Source organism: Hoplias malabaricus, chromosome X2 (assembly GCF_029633855.1).
Source record: "Hoplias malabaricus isolate fHopMal1 chromosome X2, fHopMal1.hap1, whole genome shotgun sequence".
NCBI lineage: Eukaryota > Metazoa > Chordata > Actinopteri > Characiformes > Erythrinidae > Hoplias > Hoplias malabaricus.
The window spans coordinates 34,899,466-34,919,201 of NC_089819.1; the positions used below are offsets into that span (position 1 = coordinate 34,899,466).

Here is a 19,736-nt window from a genome sequence, read left to right on the forward strand (position 1 = left end):
CTACAATATAACATTTCATATCAATATTATATTGTGCCCTCATTATATTATTTTGTGGCAACGCCTTATTAAAAATAACCACCACGTTACCTTAGGGGCATGTGAAAATAATTACTAAACATTTTGCTTTTAAACATATGGGCAGCAAGGCTTTTTTTTAATGGCCATTTTAGCAACTTGGTATAAGCAACATTTTAGCAACTTTGAATAAGTAACATGCATGAATGACTACAACAAGTTTGACTGCCTACAGATTAAACATAATAGAACACACCATCTGCAGGCTTGAGTATGATCCATTAAAACAAATGTTTCCCGCTCTCCAGTTCAGTGTGGAATGGATATACCTGGTTCTGTAGCAGTCTAGAATAGATTGCATACAATTTTGTCAGAGCAGAAGTTAGCAGCTTACTGGTTGTCATGTTCCGTTAAATGTTGTGTATGAGGGCAGCCTGAGAGTTGTTACAGGAAGTGGTTTTATGGGGGATTAACCAGTGTGAACGAAGTACACAAATCATGTATGTGAGTTAAAGAACAGATTCTCAAGGTAAAATATTACTCCAGTAAAGGTCTTCTGTTTAGATTTTAGTCATCTGTTTAGTAAAAGTACAAAATTCTTTGTCTTTAAATGTACTTATGTATCAAAAGTAAAAGTATCATGATTTTTTTATGGTTCTAATTTCCTATTATCATGTTTGTACAATTCTTGATTAATCAACTAATTCTAACACACTCCAGCTGGCACTTGTTGCTGCTGCATTGACGCTGAACTGGAGAGCTCTGTCTAGGCTAACCCATTTTAACAAAGTGCATACTGTAACCTGATTATGCATTTCCTTTACTCTAATTTTGTTTTATGCACGCATGAGACAAAAGTAACAACAGATTTCTCATAATGTAGTGGATTAAAAAGTAAGATATCTGAGTTTGAAATATAATGAAGTTAAAGCAAAAAGTCCCAAAAATAAAAATATTCCAGTAAAGTACATATACACACACACAAAAAAAACCTACTTAAATACTGTAAGGAATTACTGCACAGTAAGGAATTTACTTAGTTACTGTCCACCACTGGGATTAACATATGATTTATGGAATTTTCATAGCCTAAGTGTGTCTGAGGTATCATATGACGTATTTGCAATTTAGTAACTTCTTCAGTGACCTGGTGAGATGTGTGCTGTGTAAAAGGTGTTTGGGGACTGATCATGTCAGGGTCTGTGACCATGAGAGCTGCAGTAGCCCATAGGCATGCTGGCAAATATTTCCAAGGTCGTGGACAAGCAAGTCATTGTCCACCGAGTGCTTCTATAAGCACAGCAAACTCCCCTTGCATGTAAGCTTTTGGGGGAAGTCATCTGCATATTGCAGAGCAATAGAACCATTTGAGCAGATGGCTTGAGTCATACACCACAGCAGGAAAATCTATAAAGCCCTGTGGCAAAAGAGTGCAAGGGAACTGGCCTTTCAAGGGCACTACATACTAACATAAGCACAAAAGCTGCAAGTGACTCTCTTAATTTCTCATAAAATATCACACATCTTCTAAAACCATAGGCCAGGGTTGTTTGATTTGTTTCTTTCCAGGCAAAGGCAAAAATTTGTAAAGTGTATTTACCAGAACATTTACCAGTCATAAAACATGATAAAGACTCAAACTCACAGCAGACTCCAATCACTGAGCATACAACCTATTTACCAGGCTACCATTTGGTAAACTGTACAGAGGCACCTGTACTACTACTGAACAAGTTGCTTTTTCTTCTCAAATGTCTGATTTTTCATGAAACTACTTGTGTCTCTTCATATGCTTACATACATAGATGTCAATGCTGCTATTCTCTTTCATTAGTCATATATGGACTGTATACTTTGGCACTTTGTGGTGATAGTTGAGGGACAGTTACTAAAGATCACATCTGTGCGCACACATATTTATTTATTCTTATTTATCTATTATCTATGACACTGCAGTTTGGTTGTCTTCTGTCTTTGCACTATAGACTGACAAGTAACTTCTGTTGTTGATTGGCTTAATACAATGTGATTGACAACACAAGTCTAACATCTGATTGGCTGCAGTCGAAAAATTATTGTCAGGTAACCTGCCTACTGAATACGCCAACTTGTGCTCCAGCATTGCGTATATGGAAGAACTGGGAACAGCTCTGCTTTCAGATAGAACTAATGTTAGCACCACGTTCTGAAGAAACTACAGTTCATTCTCCCTCAACACTATAAAGTAATTAACATTATAAACTAACATTATAAAGTAATTCTTTATTACATATAAATTACATGAGATAATTTCATATAGATTATAAGATCTATATGATCATATAGATATAAGAAACTGTAATTACAGTGTAAGACAAATGAGTCCTTAATAAGCAATTAATGTTATGACATTTTGACTGGACATGTGTTTTTTAAACACTTAGCCCAAAAAGATTCTCCACTTCATATCTTATTGTAATTAATGAATTAATGAATGATTTTTGCATGGTCAATCCAACTTCCAGCATGTGTTTTTGGACTTTGGGAGGAAATCAGAGCACTGAATGAGACTAGCCATAACTCCACAGAGGTTGATATTTTCCTTTTATTATAAATTAATTTCATGAAGACCTTTTATTATAACACTTATGAGTTAAATCTGATGTATTTTAACAAAGCATGTGGTTCTTGGGTGGAATGGACAGTGAGTGTAGAAACAAGGAGGTTAGCATAATGTTATTATTGAGCAGTGAATGTGAAAACCGGATCTACAGCATTTAATATTCATATCTTCTGGGAGGATTGGTATTTGGACTTGTCAGAGGTATCATCTTTTGGAAAATTTCCCTACTGGAAAACACATTGCGAGGAAGGAACACAGTCTGACATTGTTTTGATGCATTTCTCCAGAGTTTTTTTAAGATAACATCCACTACACTTTTTAAACTGGAAATGAAGTTTCTGAAGAAGCCTCTTTCCTTAGCCAAGCTCCTCCTATGTAACCTACTCAAGTATCATAATCTTACTTAGGCAACTGAATGCAGCTTAATAAACACACTTTTCATCTGCAGGTCAGGGCATGTGAAAGGGAAAGGAATGGCACTCCCATCCAAGCATTACTGGATGAAGTAAACATTCATTTGGCTTCCTTTCCAGTAGATGAGTCAAAGTGGTCCTTTATTCCTGTCCTCAAATGTGTTTATAGTTTTAACAGGCATTTAAAGTAACACAATTCCAATGAGTAACTTGAATATGCACACACAAACATGTATAACATTACATTTTGCCACTGTTAAATAGTAAATAGAAATAAAATCTTCTCAACTCCCGGGTCCAAAACAAAAAACTTTAGGATTAATTCATTTCAAGTTTACAAAAGCACATTCATGCTTACCATGTTCTCGTCTTCATTTCTATCATTTTTAAAATCCATTTTTTGTCATTTACCACTGGATATGACACAGTTAAAATATAATAAGCTATACATAATACTCCAGTAAAAGATAACTGTAACCCTTATTTTATTTATTTTTGTGTTGTTTTCCCACATTTTCATAATCAGTAGGCTTTTCTGTTTGGATTAAGTTAGATCCACCAGTCAACAAATCTGTATTTCTATATTGCGCTAGCCGAGACATTGTGTTAGCTAAGACCATGAGGCCTGTCACAGAAAAAATATCTTGACAACTCTGGGTCAAGTACTATACACACCTTCAACAATCATATTGTCACAAGCACTAAATATAGTGTAGTGTCAATATGAATGGAGAAATGGATCTTTTTTCCACAGGAATTTGAAACTAATGGATCTAATTTAAACATGTGAGAGACTTACTCCATGGTATTAATTTAATTCTTAACTTCCCATGAAATATTCTGTGAAAATGTGCTTTTGTGTGTTTGTTTGCTCCATTAGGAAAGAACAGATGTCCTGATAGTTGTATTTCATGCACCTTAAAGGTAGCAGGTTAAGCTGAGCAGCACTTGAGTGGCTTGAATCTTAACGATGCAGTATATGACATTTTGACAGTGAATATCGCACTAGAGGACCAGAATGTCAGACCAAAATAGATGCTTTTTATTTAGCCAAGCCTCCCAACACTCATGGAGTAGAAGAGCCCAATTGTGCTTAACAACATTCATTCATTATCTGTAACCACTTATCCAATTCAGGGTTGCGGTGGGTCCAGAGCCTACCTGGAATCATGGGCACAAGGCAGGAATACACCCTGGAAGGGGCACCAGTCCTTCACAGAGCAGGGGAGAACACACCAACTCCTCACAGACAGTCACCCGGAGAGAGAATCGAATCCACAACCTCCAGGCCCCTGGAGCTGTGTGACTGCAACACTACCTGCTGCGCCACCGTGCCGCCCTGCTTAACAACATGGATGAAAACAGACATTATTTCAAACATTATTTAGCCATCCTGCTCCTTACATTCTGAGAAGAGACACCAGGTCATAATCATGTTGGAGGCCTTTGGCAGCTCTTGGGGTACTTTCCCATCTACTTTGTTTGGTCCAAACCAAAACAAGAAAGTGCCTCAGATCATGGTTTGTACCAAAGGACCAAAATTTTGTCATATATATAATTTGTTTTTTCTTTCTTCAGTGGAGGGATATTTGGAAATGTGAGTAATTAATAGTGCACTCTTCCATCTTGCATGTACTGTGTCTTGTCTCTTGCGCAGGGTAAAACAAAACTTAGGCAGGGCCAGATTTGCACAGGCAGGACTAACATATATGTATGGCTGTTCCATCTATGAAAATAACATGCTGAGAACAACACACAGATGGTATGTGACATCATTCTCTGGGGAAGATGCATGTGTTCCTCTATATATTTATTTATAAACTTTTAAGTCAATTGTGGCACCTTTAATTATTTGCCATTTAGCCAATTCTATGGTGCTTTTCCATTGCATGGTCCCTACTTGACTTGGCTCAGCATGGCTCAACAGGGTTTTCAACCCTAGTCCCTGGAAACTTTTCAATTAGCACAACTCCCATGCATAATGTAATTGGTGAGGTTGCAAAACATTATCCCCACAGGCTTTGAAGAACACCACTATGGGGTGAGTGCAAAATGTTCTACAAAAGCAAAAATAAATCTGCAATTGAAATTCTTGCTCTTAGAATCAAGAATTAAATAAAATCAAAAAAAGCAAAAAAAATATTTTAAAAATATATTTTTAAAAGATACTTGGGTACCTTATTACTCTTTGCGGTTATTAGATTTTTCCCCCATTTGCCTTTTGACAGTCTTTGCTTTCATTGTATTTTTTTTCTGGTCTTTTACTTTTGGAATCTATATGCTTCAGCTTTGTGTTTTTAGTTCTGACTTTTCCAACACATTTCATGGGTGGGAGGTTTTAGAAGAAGGTGTTCACCTTGAATTTCCATTGGTCAGTGATCTTGGACTGACAGGTACTTCGATAAACATCCTCTGGCTTGTTAAAATATCAAATAATATTCTGGACAAACTTGATACTAGTGTGTGTTAATAAATGTGCCCTTGTATGGATTTGACAACACAGGGAATTGTGTAAACCTTGGGAATAATAACTACATTAAGCATGACCATGACATTTTGATGTGAGCTTTTTAAGCTTCGAGTGAACTAGATGTAGTTGAAACACTGACTTAGGGAAGAACAGTAAACCATAAGCCTGAAGCTTTGCTACACCTGATACACATTTCAGGGCTGTGGGCCTGACAAGGTCCCAGAGGAGGTTTATCGAAGTACCTGTAAATCCAAATCAGTGACCTATAGAGATTCAAGGTGAACACCGGTGAAGGTGAAGACCCTCACACACATTTCCAGAAGCGAAAGACCTTACCAGAACAATAAAAAAAAACTGGCAAAATGCAAAAAAAAAAAAAAAAACTGCAAAGAGTAATAAGGTAACCAGGTATCGTTTAAAAACTGTACCGATAATGCTAAGCACTGTCCAATTGACATGTATTTGAATGTTGTTGGTTTTTATTTTCTTTTTTTTTTCTTTGTGTCTAAATGAAATATGGCTCTGGGCCCCAGCTCTCACAGAGCATTAGAGTATGTTAGAGTATATTAGAGCTTTAGAGATGATGCACATCTGCCTCTCTCTGGAATTTTTCCTCTCTGTCTGGTAAGTCAGCACTGGTTTACTGGTTTACACATAATGTTTATTCCGTACTTAACTTGCTTGGAACTCTACCAGTTCAAAATATACATACATACTTAGCACAAAAAGTAAGGAAATTTGTGTTTGGTAGATTATTTCTTTATTGTGACAATGCTTTTTGGCAACAAATCTTATACCGTTGGAAAGCCTGTTCATTTTCATTTTAAATGATGCCACAATTGTAAGGAACATGCATTTATATATATATATATATATATATATATATACACACACAGTCACTCACACACTCACACATGTGGAGTCGCCATTTTTGAGTCGCCAATCCACCTGCCGATGTGTGTTTTTGGACCGTGGGGTGTAACCGGAGCACCCGGAGGAAATCCACACAGACACGGTGAGAATACACAAAAGTCCTCACTGTCACCTGGAGTGGGACTTGAACCCACAACCTCTAGGTCCCTGTGTGACCGTAACCCTAACCCTAACCCTGTGTGGGTTTCCACAGGGTGCTTTGGTTTCCTCCCATGACCCAAAAACATGTTCGTAGGTGTATTGGCAACTCAAAGTTGTCCATAGATATATGTGTGTGTGTGTGTGTCTGGATGGATTGGCACCCCCTCCAGGCTGTATTCTCGCCTTAATTCCGTGTAGGCTCTGGACCCACTGCGATCCTGAACTGGATAAGTGGTTACAGACAATGAATAATTGAATGAATAGATAGGCAGGGTGATTAACGATGAATATGAAGTGTGTGTGATCTTGCACCTATAAGAGTCCACTGGAGAATTCTCTAGAGATAAACAGGAAGAGGCAAGTTACTGATGGTAAGATAGTGCTTAATGGTGGTTTGTGAGCGTGGCAGGCTATAGAGTAATGATGAAATCAATGCAGTAGAGCAAATCCAGTGTTGATGAGTATTAAACTTTTACACTCAAAGCGTTAATTTAACACCAATAGTGTTGATCTAACACTGGTGAATTTGCTGTGTTTTCCAGTTCAGGGAGAAATGTCATGATACACCAGTATGTTTAGTTCAGTATGTTAGGTTTGCATCTTTTTAAACGCGACCTATATCAATATCAATATGAACAGATCTTACTCAAGAATTCACCGGCAGTCAGAAAAGTGCAATGCCTCATATATGCTGACCAGAGGTAAAGACTCATATGTTCCATCTAGAGAACTTTCCTTTTAAATTGAAGGAATAGAAACAGACTGGTGTTTGACAGTGCAATTGTTTGACAGTATTAAATGGTGTTTGACAGTATTAAACAATTTAGTGTGTATAATAGAGTAAAAAGAGTGTATAATATAAAGATATAATAGAATATTTAAACATGAACTGATTCCAAAAATGTATGTCTGGTGCATAACAGTTTTTTTTTTCATTTTTAAATGCAATAGAATATATATAAGTAAAACGTGGGTTACAATATGGGTTTTTTATATAATGAAGATTTATGTCAGGTGTAATATAAATTTGTTAACGATGATCAGATCTGCAGAAAAATATCTCCAGCCAGCGCATCCCAGCCTATTATTTACAAGATCATTCATTTACATATTTTATTTCCTTGATGCAGATTTGAGGCAGTGTATAGTGCAAATATAAACCCTGCCTCAGGGTGTTGCATCTCAGACTCTGCCATGTCATAGTGCTGCCTGTATGGTTTAACTGTCTGCTCTTGTACTTTGAAACATGACCCAGGATCTGCCCCACACAAGTGAGTACAAGTAGTATATTTCCAGTTTTGACTATATATGAAAAATATGTTTTTATGATGTTGTGATTGTAACTCTTTTTAATATTTGTTGTAATTCATTTCATGTAGAAATTTTGCCATAAATTGTATCAAGAAAGTATAAATTGTATCATGTAGTCTTTATACTAAATGATTTAACAACCAAATGAAGCATCAAAATCTAACAAAGTTCTTACAGCATGCCAGCAAACAATGAATTCCTACTAAAATAATTTTTTGGGGTGGGGGGAATGTAAATATAGTTAATATGTGTAATATTTCTTATTATGACAACGCTGGAAGAATATTATATGAAAAACGTTTTTAGGCACAGTTCTCTTAGCTACTTTTATTTGGAGACGTTGTGTTGTACTATTGGCAGATCATTTTACACGCTTCAAGCAATAATAAAATTCTTTCTCAAGGCTAGGCAACTTTTAACATGTACAAAATGTACTCAGTCTCATAAGGTGTATTTTAGGAGAAATACCACATTGATCATTTCCTTCTCATGGAACAGCTTGAAAAGATTTCATATGTTTATTTAGTGGCAAAACAATGGAGTCTTTCTTGAAAAAGGTAAAGTTAATTTAACTTAATACAGATTTAATTATTCACCAACAAGTATATAGGAATATATTTATAAGCTTCTTAGTCTGTTACAAACTAAACAAATTCATTTTTGTATAAAGGAGTGAAGTAAAAAAACGATTATTGTCAGAACATGTTATTTTATGATTCTTCTAAAGCAGTGTTTACATAATTCTGCTGCTGGGAACCCAAGTATTTCATGCCTCAGCATGTCTCATGAAGCAAAAGAAGGCAGGAAATTATGCTGATAATTCCAAGTCCCAAAATGTGTGCTGTGTGTAATACAGTGTGTAATGTTCCATTCACGAAACACGAGCAGAATGAATTTGTGCAGAAATCATTTGTAAATCACTTTTTTTCATTGATATCTGGATACATCAACATGTTCTTAGGTACAAATTAAATTTACACCTGCTCCTAAAAATGCGTAAGGTGTGTGAAATGTCCGAAAACTCTGTGTTGTGAGTGAATGTGAAGAAAAAAGTTTGTTTTTCCAGATGACTTTTTGATTGTATGAATTTGTGAAATCAACAGCACACTTTCTTTTAACATAATGAATTATGACCTCAAATAAAACTGCACAGCCACAAAGAGAGATTTTAAAGATTAAACTAATACATTAACACACAATATCACTATGTACACAATAATGCTTGTTTTTAATTTTTTTTGAACATATAATCTCTTACTTCTCAGATAATAGCTTCATAAATCTCATTTTCTCAGGTGCCTAAAAACATTTGCACAGTAATGTGTAACTCAGCTTTTAGACAGCATAATCTGTCTCATGCCTCGCTATACTTTCTAATAAGTGAGTAAAAAATATACATATACAGAACTGAATTGGGCAGATTTGAATGCACTTCAATAAATTAGATTTTCGCATAAATTTGTTTTGTATTGCTTTTCTGTAGAGATTTTTTGGGCTTTTTTGCGGCGGTTCAGACAACAATTTGTTTTTTACATGTAATAAAATGTAATAAATTAAAAAAAATTACTTGTCTTATTCGGTGCTCAATTTTATTCATTTATTCAGTAATCTTCATGCGCACACTTTGGTATTCATTATTAATCATGATGTCCCTCATACGTGCAGTCCTGTTTGTTTTAGTAAAGATTTTAGCCCTAAGACAGAGACGTAGACGTGCTCTAATAAGGAGGATCTGAGACAAGCTGTTAGTCCATCGGCAAATTCAAATGGTAAGCTGTAATTTAATGCCGTGGCCACAAGGCTACGCTCTTATTCAGAGAGATTACAAAAGGGCTTGTCATTACCCCAACACCTATCGCTAACGCTATTAGTTTTATAGTTACCAAATTTGAATAATTAAAATACACTGCCTGTTTAAATACAAACTTATCTAGAATTGTGTATACTATTTTAGATTAAATTATTATAAAACCCTACAGCAGTAAGTAACATTATTAAGTAGTGTTCTATACTCAAACATCTTTCATATCATTTACTATTACTAAAACAGCACACATACTGTTAACCTACCTTTTAGAAATTAAACTCATATCACTGTTCCACAAGAAAGACAGGCAAACTGGAAATCTTTATATTATTAAACCGCTATGAATTGTGGGATATTAGTCCGTAAGTAGTGTACATCTGTTGTTCACTGGATTTACGGTGAATTGTGGGTAATTATCAAATGTAATATATAGGGAATCAAAGCACTCACTGAGGTTTCGGACAACACTACAAAATGGCCGAAACACTAAGTAGTACACTAACAAGTGAAGAAGGAGCGATTTCAGACACAGCCCTGGGCTTTACACAGCGTGTATATATCTGGCGGATTTATTTTGGGAATACCCATTTCTTCGTATATTACGCACAGTTTGCTCCTGTTTTTACGAAGGTTTTATGAATAAGGCCCATTGTAAGGAGATGGGGTAATCTTGATTGTGTATAAAAGGTTTATATTGCATTGCAGATATATCTCTTTATTGTGAGCATTTTGACGTTAAACGAGCATTTGAAGAGATCCTGATGAGAAATTTGATAGAAATGTTTTTGTGTTTATTGAATTAGGTTTGATTCAGATGTCATTTGAAACAGAAAAAAATATTAATTCAAAATAAAAATTGTGACTTAATTTACTATCAAAATAAGCCTTCTTTCACTAACTTGCTTCCTGCTATTCTGGCCAGCCATGCTATATGACTAACATGCCAGAATGTAACTACTCCTTGATTTAAAGGAACACTAGCTAGTATTTTTACCTCTAAATTACAGCTTCAAAATTATTGTGATGCTTCACTGACCTGTGACCTAGATTTAGAAGTGAATGTAAGTTACATGTAAGAGTCTGTATGAGTTTGTAGACTAAACATTTAGATTTTAGTTTAAAATATAGTGTGGCTAACACAAAACTGACTGCACAATTTGGGGTGAAATACTTCAAGAAATAGCAAAATTTATGCCCTGTATAGTTACCCATTTAATTTGGAATGGAAAGGTCAAATATAAAGATAACTTATACCTCACATCTGTCCATGTAAAGTAGAATAGAAGATCATTTCAGTAGCCTCAAAAATGTCAAATTCTGAAAGAACCAAGCTTTAAATATTGGTAGTTTTTTATTTATTGTTTGTTTTTCTTACTCGCTCTGAACATGAGAGCTGAATTTTTGCTGTATATTACGGCCAAGCAAGACTTTTTTTCTCTTTCAGCAACATCCCTTATTCAATGTGGTACAGATCAGAACTATGAGTCATGCCCCCACTCTTGTTACTCAGATAAGCAACCCATAGAGCTGAACCATATTTTTAAGCCTGTGTGAATGAGATATTAAATGTACAGACATCTCACATGGTCCCGTATACTCTCACCAAATCTGATCTGAAATCTCGGACACAAAATGAATATTTCAGGTGTACAGGGCAACTCACAGCTGCAGAATGACATTATAGTTTAGCAGATATTTTTGCTTTTTACTAATGAATACAGCCTCTTTTAATTTTAACAACCAAATCTCACACATGGCATTAGATTCATCCTGAGATAAATGGGCCTTGATGACTTCAAATGAACAAAACAATTGATACTTTGATACATGTTCGACAAATATATTTGTCTGTTCCTCAGATGCAATGTTTATTTGAAAGTATGTCTGCATTAGTGGCGGATGCTGGTCTTTCAAGGAGGGGAAGCTCAATTTCGGCTTACATCATAAAATGTGTCGGTTTATTTATACGGGTGCACAAATAAGCATATATTAATACGTCATGAATGATCTCCTCATAGTATATTAATACATACATTAATGCTTAATATATCAGGAACTAACAAAGGATATACATTAATGACCACATTACTCATACATAAATCGCCATTAGCAAGGGTAAACATTAAGTATCAACATCTTGTTAATTCAATCTCTTAATTAACACTATGACTTGCCTTATTAATTAACACCTTTGTGGGTTAATTTAATTATTTAATTCATTATTGTGGCCAATAACAACCCTAAAGTCAAGTGACTTTATATAAGTAATTACAAAACTCGTAATAAACACTACATAATAATCACTTAATCACTGCTTATGTCCCTGCCTATAATTTTGCCTACATCAATGCACAAAGATATGTAACACACAGTATCCAAATAGATCCAATATGTAAAGGGTGTTAATTAATAAGGCAAGTCATAGTGTTAATTAAGAGATTGAATTAACAAGATGTTGATACTTAATGTTTACCCTTGCACACAGTAATGTGGTCATTAATGTATATCCTTTGTTAGTTCCTGATATATTAAGCATTAATGTATGTATTAATATACTATGAAGAGATAATTCATGACGTATTAATATATGCTTATTTGTGCACCCGTATTGTAAAGTGTTACCGTAAATTCTACCCTCCGTTCCTTTTTAAGAAAATGATCTGTGACCCTGTCGTACCAACAAGGCGTCTTTTCCAGGGACTTGAATAGTGTCCTCTCAATGGCCAGCAGAGCTAGGCTGCTTAAACTGCCTTGGCCCATGTGAAGTGTGTCCGCTTGTGCTCCCACGGAGCTTTACACCAAATGATCGCTGATTCGCTCATTTCACTGTCAATCAAAAATCATCATGCAGAAGCTGAGTGTCCAGGCCAGCCGAGTCCAGCCCACTGCCCCATAGACCCCCAGAGACGCTGAGCGTCCGATGGGCGGGACAAAATCCAGCATTTATCCAATGACTCGTCTCTTTTCGCTGCACTTCGCTGCTTCGCTAGTGAACTCCGTTTAAAACACAGTGAAACTGCGGGAATGATTGAGAGGAAGGCCGCGTCTTTACCAGTGATAAGAAGCTGATTCTGAACAAAAGTTGAGCGCGTTGTAGTGCATATTTATTCAATGACATGTACACACTACAGTATATATTTGATCACTTATTTTCCCTTGCAGCTTCCCTTGCAGTCTTAGAGCAATCGCCACTGGTCTGCATTAATGTTTTTTGTCTTTATTTCCAATCCATGGCTTGCAGCTGACATTACTGTGTAGAGTAGCTGCCATATAGTTTCAATAATGTGAGCATCGCTCAAACACAGCTCAGACATTTTTTAAATTGTTTTATTGTTTCTGTCAGAATTTTAGTCATCATGTAGCACCATACTCCCTATTTAGCGCAAATCACAGATAATAAAACTAATAATTCTTCACCCAGAATGTAATTAGACACTAATTCGACAGGGAAACTTTATAGCTGATTAAAAATTATTTTCATCATTGTATGAACTATGTGAGTGCAGAAACCATTATTTATAAAATAATATATGAAAAACCTGTGTCCTATGGAGGATTTAGAGAGAAACATTTGGGCTTCTGCAGTATGGAAATCTTTCAAATTTTCAGACAAGGAGAACTCTTTATTGAACCTTAAGCCAAATCAGAGGGATAATTTAGGCAGATTGTCGCAATATAACATTTTCTTCCAAAGCAATTTCAGACTGTTGTGATCAGGTTATTTAACTTGTAAATAGGGTTGAAAAGAATGAGACAAAAGTATGCATGTCTTGTGTCTGTAGTCTTTTACACATTAAAACAAAACAGAAGTGAAATAACACTGTGGCTTGTTTATTATCTGTTTATAAATAACTCACACAGATTGTGTCACAAGAGCAGAGAAATGCATTAATGTGTAACACGTTAAACATTTTCCAATGATAATATGGCTAACAGAGGTTAACACTCTTGTTCACCTCATAACTAAATATTATTGTGGTCTTTACTGATGCAAAGGGTGGATGTGGGTGTTGTAAGATTATCGCCAATGCAGGGAGTGGAGCTGTATATGAGATCAATGTATTCATCATTCCCATCTGTTTACATTATTGCTGCAGCCCACAGACAGTATTCATTAAAAAAAAACAACATGTGGTAATTTGTGATAATAAGATAATAATACTTTTATGTTTGTTTGCCTGCAGCAGATAATTATGAGGCCTACAACAATAGTGGAAGCAATGGCATACCCTGCGATAGCAGCTACATAAAGGTCTTCAGACAATCCTTCCTCCCTACTCTCTACAGCATAATCTTTATTGTGGGCTTCATCGGCAATGGCCTGGTGTTGTGTGTCCTCCTCAAACACCAACGGAGGTCTAATATGCTGGACGTGTGCCTCTTCAACCTGGGACTCTCCGACCTGCTGTTCCTCATATCTCTACCCTTCTGGGCTCACTATGCTGCCACTGGCGAATGGATCTTCGGGATTTTCATGTGCCATGCTGTTACAGCCTTTTATATACTGGGCTTTTATGGCAGCATCTTTTTCATGATGCTAATGACAGTGGATCGCTATGTTGTCACTGTCCATGCTCAGACCACCCTCTATTTTAGGTGCCGGTCATCAAAGGTATACATAGCCTTGGTGTTTTTAATGTGGGTGCTCAGTCTGCTTGCCTCTCTTCCAGATATTATAATGAAAAATAATGTGACTAATGTAACTAATTGGACATGTGAGGCTAATTATCATGATGGCCATTTGTGGAGGAAGTTCAGCTATATAGAGCTAAATTTCCTTGGTTTAGTTCTTCCCCTCTTTGTCATGGGATTTTGCTACTCTCAGATCATCCCCATTTTGATCACCATGAACTCACAGCAGAAACACAAAGCCATCAAGCTCATCCTTGTCTTGATTGTAATTTTCTTTCTCTGCTGGATCCCATACAATGTGGTTGTATTCCTGTACTTTCTTGTTTACACTGACCTGTACAACATAACAAACTCGGAATGGTGTCACCTGAACATTGCCATGCAGTGGACAGAAACCATCACCTTCATTCACTGCTGCCTCAACCCCATAATCTACGCCATTGTGGGCCAGAGGTTTAGGACATTAATGGCTAAGACTCTGAGTGAATGGTTTGCCATTTGCTTTGGTTGGTGTAAACCTCAGACAGATAAAAGAGGCTCTATGTTCTCCACCCGCTCCTCAATGATGACAAATACAACAGTCTTGTAAGCACATAGGGTAATAAGGTTCAAACAAAACTGCACCATTTTAAGTCAGCAAAGCCTACTATACAATGACTAGATCCTTTTCTAGTTAAAGTGAACTAGTTAAAGTATCTGGGATACATTTCAAGTCAGTAAGGGGATTCTATAGCTATTTTTTTTGTTCAGTGGCTTCTATGAAATCAGTAAATGCTCAAATAATAGCAGGTATCTTATGGAGGACACACTTCACTTGTCATCCAACTATTCAGCTCATCCATTACTATAGCTCACAAAATTATTGTACATTAAATGTAATGTGCTGGATATGTGAACTTCATTCATTCATTCATTATCTGTAACCACTTATCCAATTCAGGGTCGCGGTGGGTCCAGAGCCTACCTGGAATCATTTGGCGCAAGGGACGGGAATACACCCTGGAGGGGGCGCCAGTCCTTCACAGAGCAACACAGACACACACACACATTCACTCACACACTCACACCTACGGACACCTTTGAGTCGCCAATCAACCTACCAACGTGTGTTTTTGGACTGTGGGAGGAAACCGGAGCACCCGGAGGAAACCCATGCAGACACGGGGAGAACACACCAACTCCTCACAGACAGTCACCCGGAGCGGGAATCGAACCCACAACCTCCAGGACCCTGGAGCTGTGTTATATAATTACGTTAGAATAAGGGAGGCGCAGCAGGTAGTGTCGCAGTCACACAGCTCCAGGGACCTGCTGCTCCAGACTGTCCCTATGTATTAGTCAGTGCATTCTATGGAGATTATACAAGGGGCAAAATCCCTAATAAGAAGAACAGACTAGACAATTTTGGTCGCACAATGTACATATTGTGTTAGCACTATTTAGCATCATAATGAATCATGATTACAGTAGTGTTGTATCACTACTATTTAAACCTTTAATAAAAAAAAAAGAAAAGTTCAGTGACATTGGTAAAAAAATTATATGCACCTTACTGTCACAAAGACTTGTATTGAATAATTACATATTTGTTCCCAACTTACACTTATGGCAGTTAATAAATTAAAAAAGAGAATCAGAATCAAATGAGGCTTTTTACAAAATTGAAACATTTTCTGTACAGAATAATCTACTGTATATTTTAAAAACTGTAGTTTTGTTGTTTGTGTATTTGTGTATTGTGTAAACTCCATATATTCTACTGATATATGCTGATGTTGAGTAATAAAGAACAATTAAGTATCTGATTCATTCATTCATTGTCTGTAACCACTTATTCCAGTTCATGGTGATTCATAGTAAAATACCTTCATACACTCGTGACATGTGCTCAGTTGCACTATTTCTCATGGCATACCTCCATGTCTGTTACCCAGGTGGGTGGTTCTCTGACATCATGGTAATGCTGCTTGCCAATCAGAACCAATCAAAGTTCTGTTTGCTCATCTCTGATTGGCTAAGTCCAGTGAGGCTACCATATTTATTTGCATAAAGCTGAACTTTGCTGAACTTTCTTGCCACAGAGCAAGTCTCAATTCGCTGCACCACAGACAGTCGGGTACTGTGCGATGCAGTACAGCGCTCCATAAGAACGAGTTAAATAAGTTGCAAGTGAACACAGGCTGTCACTCTTAGCCTAAAAATATTTTTGAAGTTCTATCAGGCTTCCTTTTTTAATTCAAATTTATTTCTGGTCTACAGTTTACAAACAAACCAGTGCAATTATGTAGGTATTGTGAAAATGCTTTCCTTCTCCTCCAAACATGACTTACTTCACAAATTCATGCCTAAAATGTAAATCCTGTGGTTATAAGAGTGAGAGATGTAAACTTGCTATGCTGTTTGTGCATTTTTATGCTTTGTACGCAAAACTGCATCGAGCAAACATGAGCACAGTTCAGGAGTGACTGTACCTACCCATGCTTATAGCAGGAATTTATCAGTCATTTTAAGGCATCTAAAGGTAGAAAAATTATTTATATAATTCAAATAAAAAATTATTCAAAATTCAATGTTTTAATTTGTTATTTTCATAATGTGATTGCATGAATTAATTTTCAATAAACATTTAATTTGCACTATATTGTGTAAAGTACTCTGTTACTGACATATATTTACTCTACATATCCTGGACAACATGCACTGTTTACTTTTTCCAGAGTCTGTTTAATGTGGGAGAGAGAAAACTAGTCCATCCAGCACGTGAATTGGAGTTAAAGACTTCCTGTAGTTCTTGTCCTTACACTAGTATTAAACATACTAATTCTTTTGATGCTATGCATACTAATTCTTTTGAGACTTGAGGAATGAACAATTGGACAAAATGTCAAAGCCAACTTTATTTATATAAACCAATTAATGTACAAGGGCCATACTATAGCATATGCTTTACATTAAAGGGGATAAATGATAAGTATTTATTTTTTCATAATTCATTAATTTCAAAATTTATTCTCTCGTGCTGAAGTTAGCTGTGACTAATTAAAGTGCTGTTTAGGAATGAGAACATGCATACTGATCAAATATATTTAAAAAGAGTATATTTTTAAATTACAAATAAATACATTTTAATATTCATAGTACTATGCAAATGTTCAGATTTCAGTCATCTGTAGCTGTTATAATATAATAAATAATTATCAATACATCATTACAGTATTTGGAAAGTTATTTTTTTATTTCTATTGCATATTAATTTGATATGTTTGTATAAATGTTTATACATTTTATGTTTGTATATATACTAAAATTAAAAAACCCATGTGATTACGAACAAATTTGTTTTGTACATTATTAATAACAAGTGCATAATCTCTAAATGATCAATGGCACAGTGGGTAAATTAAATAAGGTGCTGCTGATGGGAAAAAATACATTATTTTAAAGATTTGTTGTACCAAATTAAATTATGTTTGTATTGTTATTGGAAGTGTTTAACTGTCACGACCACATTTACTGTCCGTCTGTTCTTATGGTTTAATCTAATCACAGTAAAACGTACAACACAGTTTTTATTTTCTACAGTTTGTAATCAAATTAACAGAAACAAAAAGCACACTGTATCCTGACATTCTCAAGCAACCCATTCTTCAGGTTAATATTACTCTCAACCACTAGAGGGAGACACAGTATAGTCAATATTGAGCAGCAAAATTATATATAAAAAAAGAAATGCCACAATAACGATTTACAGTTACCAATATTGACACACTGAATACTGCACAATTTTAAATGTATTATGTTTTATTTCATATTGTCGTTTAAAAGGAGAAGAAATTCTACCCCAATGGACAGAAGTCTGGATGCTTGTCTTCCATGCATCGTGAAGGATGGTGTGTCAATATGAGCTGAACTGTGCTTGGTATGGATTGGGTTTTGACAATTTTATGAAGGGACAGGCCCATTTTTGGATAGGTAGACCAGCATCAAGATTTTGAATCTGATACAGGCAGCTGCAGGAAGCCAGTAAAGAAAAGAAGAGGGCTCACATGCAGAGACATCTGGGATACCAGTGGAGAATGTACATATTGCCATGCAAACCACAACTGCTGTGATGCACCAAGACTGGTGAGGATGGACATAAGGATCCTGAGGTCAACTGTATTGAACGCTGCAGAGAGGTCACAAAGTATCAGGACTGATGACAAATCTCTGTAACTGCAATGAGGACAGTCTCTGTAGTGTGTGCCAGTTTAAAGCCAGACTAGTTTGGCTATAGATTGTTCTGTTCATATAAGAGAGGCAGTTGACTTTAGACAGAATGTTCAAGAACCTTTGAGGATAGAAGAAGAGATGTAGGTCTGTAGTTGCTGATGTCAAATAGATCAACATAGGGATCACTCTGGAAATCTTGAAAATAGATGGTACATAACAGATTCACAGATAACAATCTCACAGTGGGAGTGTGTACTATTTTAGGGGAGATTTTCTTTTTACAGGATTGATTCAGATTCTTTATATATCCCCACTGTACACTAATGTAATCTCCATGGTTTTCCATGCGTCATGTGCTTAAATTTGTACTGGCACCAACTGTGTAATGTCAATGACCAATTTTGGTACAACACAACACTTTCTGCTAAGAGTGTACTGTTCAAATAGTAGACTGTGAATTACAGAACCTTCCGATGTAATTGGCTAGAATGTGCTGTGGAAGCTGTATTCTGTGGGAAAATCCCTGTAGTTACACACGAAATGTTGGAAATGTATCTGTACTTTTAATACCTTGGTTTGGCTGCTGGAGACACATTTTTTACTTTACCCTGCCCTCTAGTGACCAAACGCAAAAAAATATTTTCTCAGTATTCCTAGAATATTTCCATCATTTCTCCTACAGATTCAGTTTCTCCCATGCTTTAAACACTAAGGGTTCTTTTGGTATATCAAAGTTGCCTGAAGTATAAAAAATAACAGCAGCTGTGCATTAAAATGTTCTCTGTGAAGAACAAACAAAACATCAGTTGCACTCAGAGTTAATGAGGGAGTTTTACCACTTTACTACAGAAGCCCTGAAGGGTAAGACGGAAAAAAAAAGTTAAAAGTGAAATTGTGAGGGTTATGGGGGAGGAGGGGGGCAGATGGGCTCTTAAATATAGGCCTCCTGAGTCATTGATGGGTCCAGGATGTGTTAAACATAGGCATCATCTGGACAGCCTAAATGAAAACAATATCTGCCTTAATTACAGTAACCCACTTTGGGCCCGTCTGGGCCCCATATATAGAAACTTACTGGGCTGTTCAAATTTATGTGATATAGGCAGCCCATTTTGTCATAATAATAGTCCACATACCAACTCACACATAGTCCATGCCCATCTAGAAAACCAGCTTGACCCAGTGGTTGCCATCACT

The 19,736-nt window shown here is 36.2% G+C and overlaps 1 protein-coding gene across 2 annotated transcripts; it reads left to right on the top strand.

Annotated features, from left to right (window-relative positions):
* The first annotated feature begins 7,771 nt into the window (after window positions 1-7,771).
* LOC136677068 (C-C chemokine receptor type 5-like) lies at window positions 7,772-16,140 on the top strand. 2 transcript variants are annotated; one of them, XM_066654456.1, is made up of 2 exons: window positions 7,772-7,848; window positions 13,883-16,140. In XM_066654456.1, exons 1-2 carry the CDS (start codon window positions 7,824-7,826, stop codon window positions 14,914-14,916), a joined length of 1,059 nt encoding a protein of 352 aa, XP_066510553.1. In that variant the 5' UTR covers window positions 7,772-7,823; the 3' UTR covers window positions 14,917-16,140. The 2 variants fall into 2 exon arrangements, with proteins under 2 accessions (XP_066510553.1, XP_066510552.1); XM_066654455.1 differs by having other exon boundaries at window positions 7,773-7,848; window positions 13,880-16,140.
* The last annotated feature ends 3,596 nt before the right edge of the window (window positions 16,141-19,736 follow it).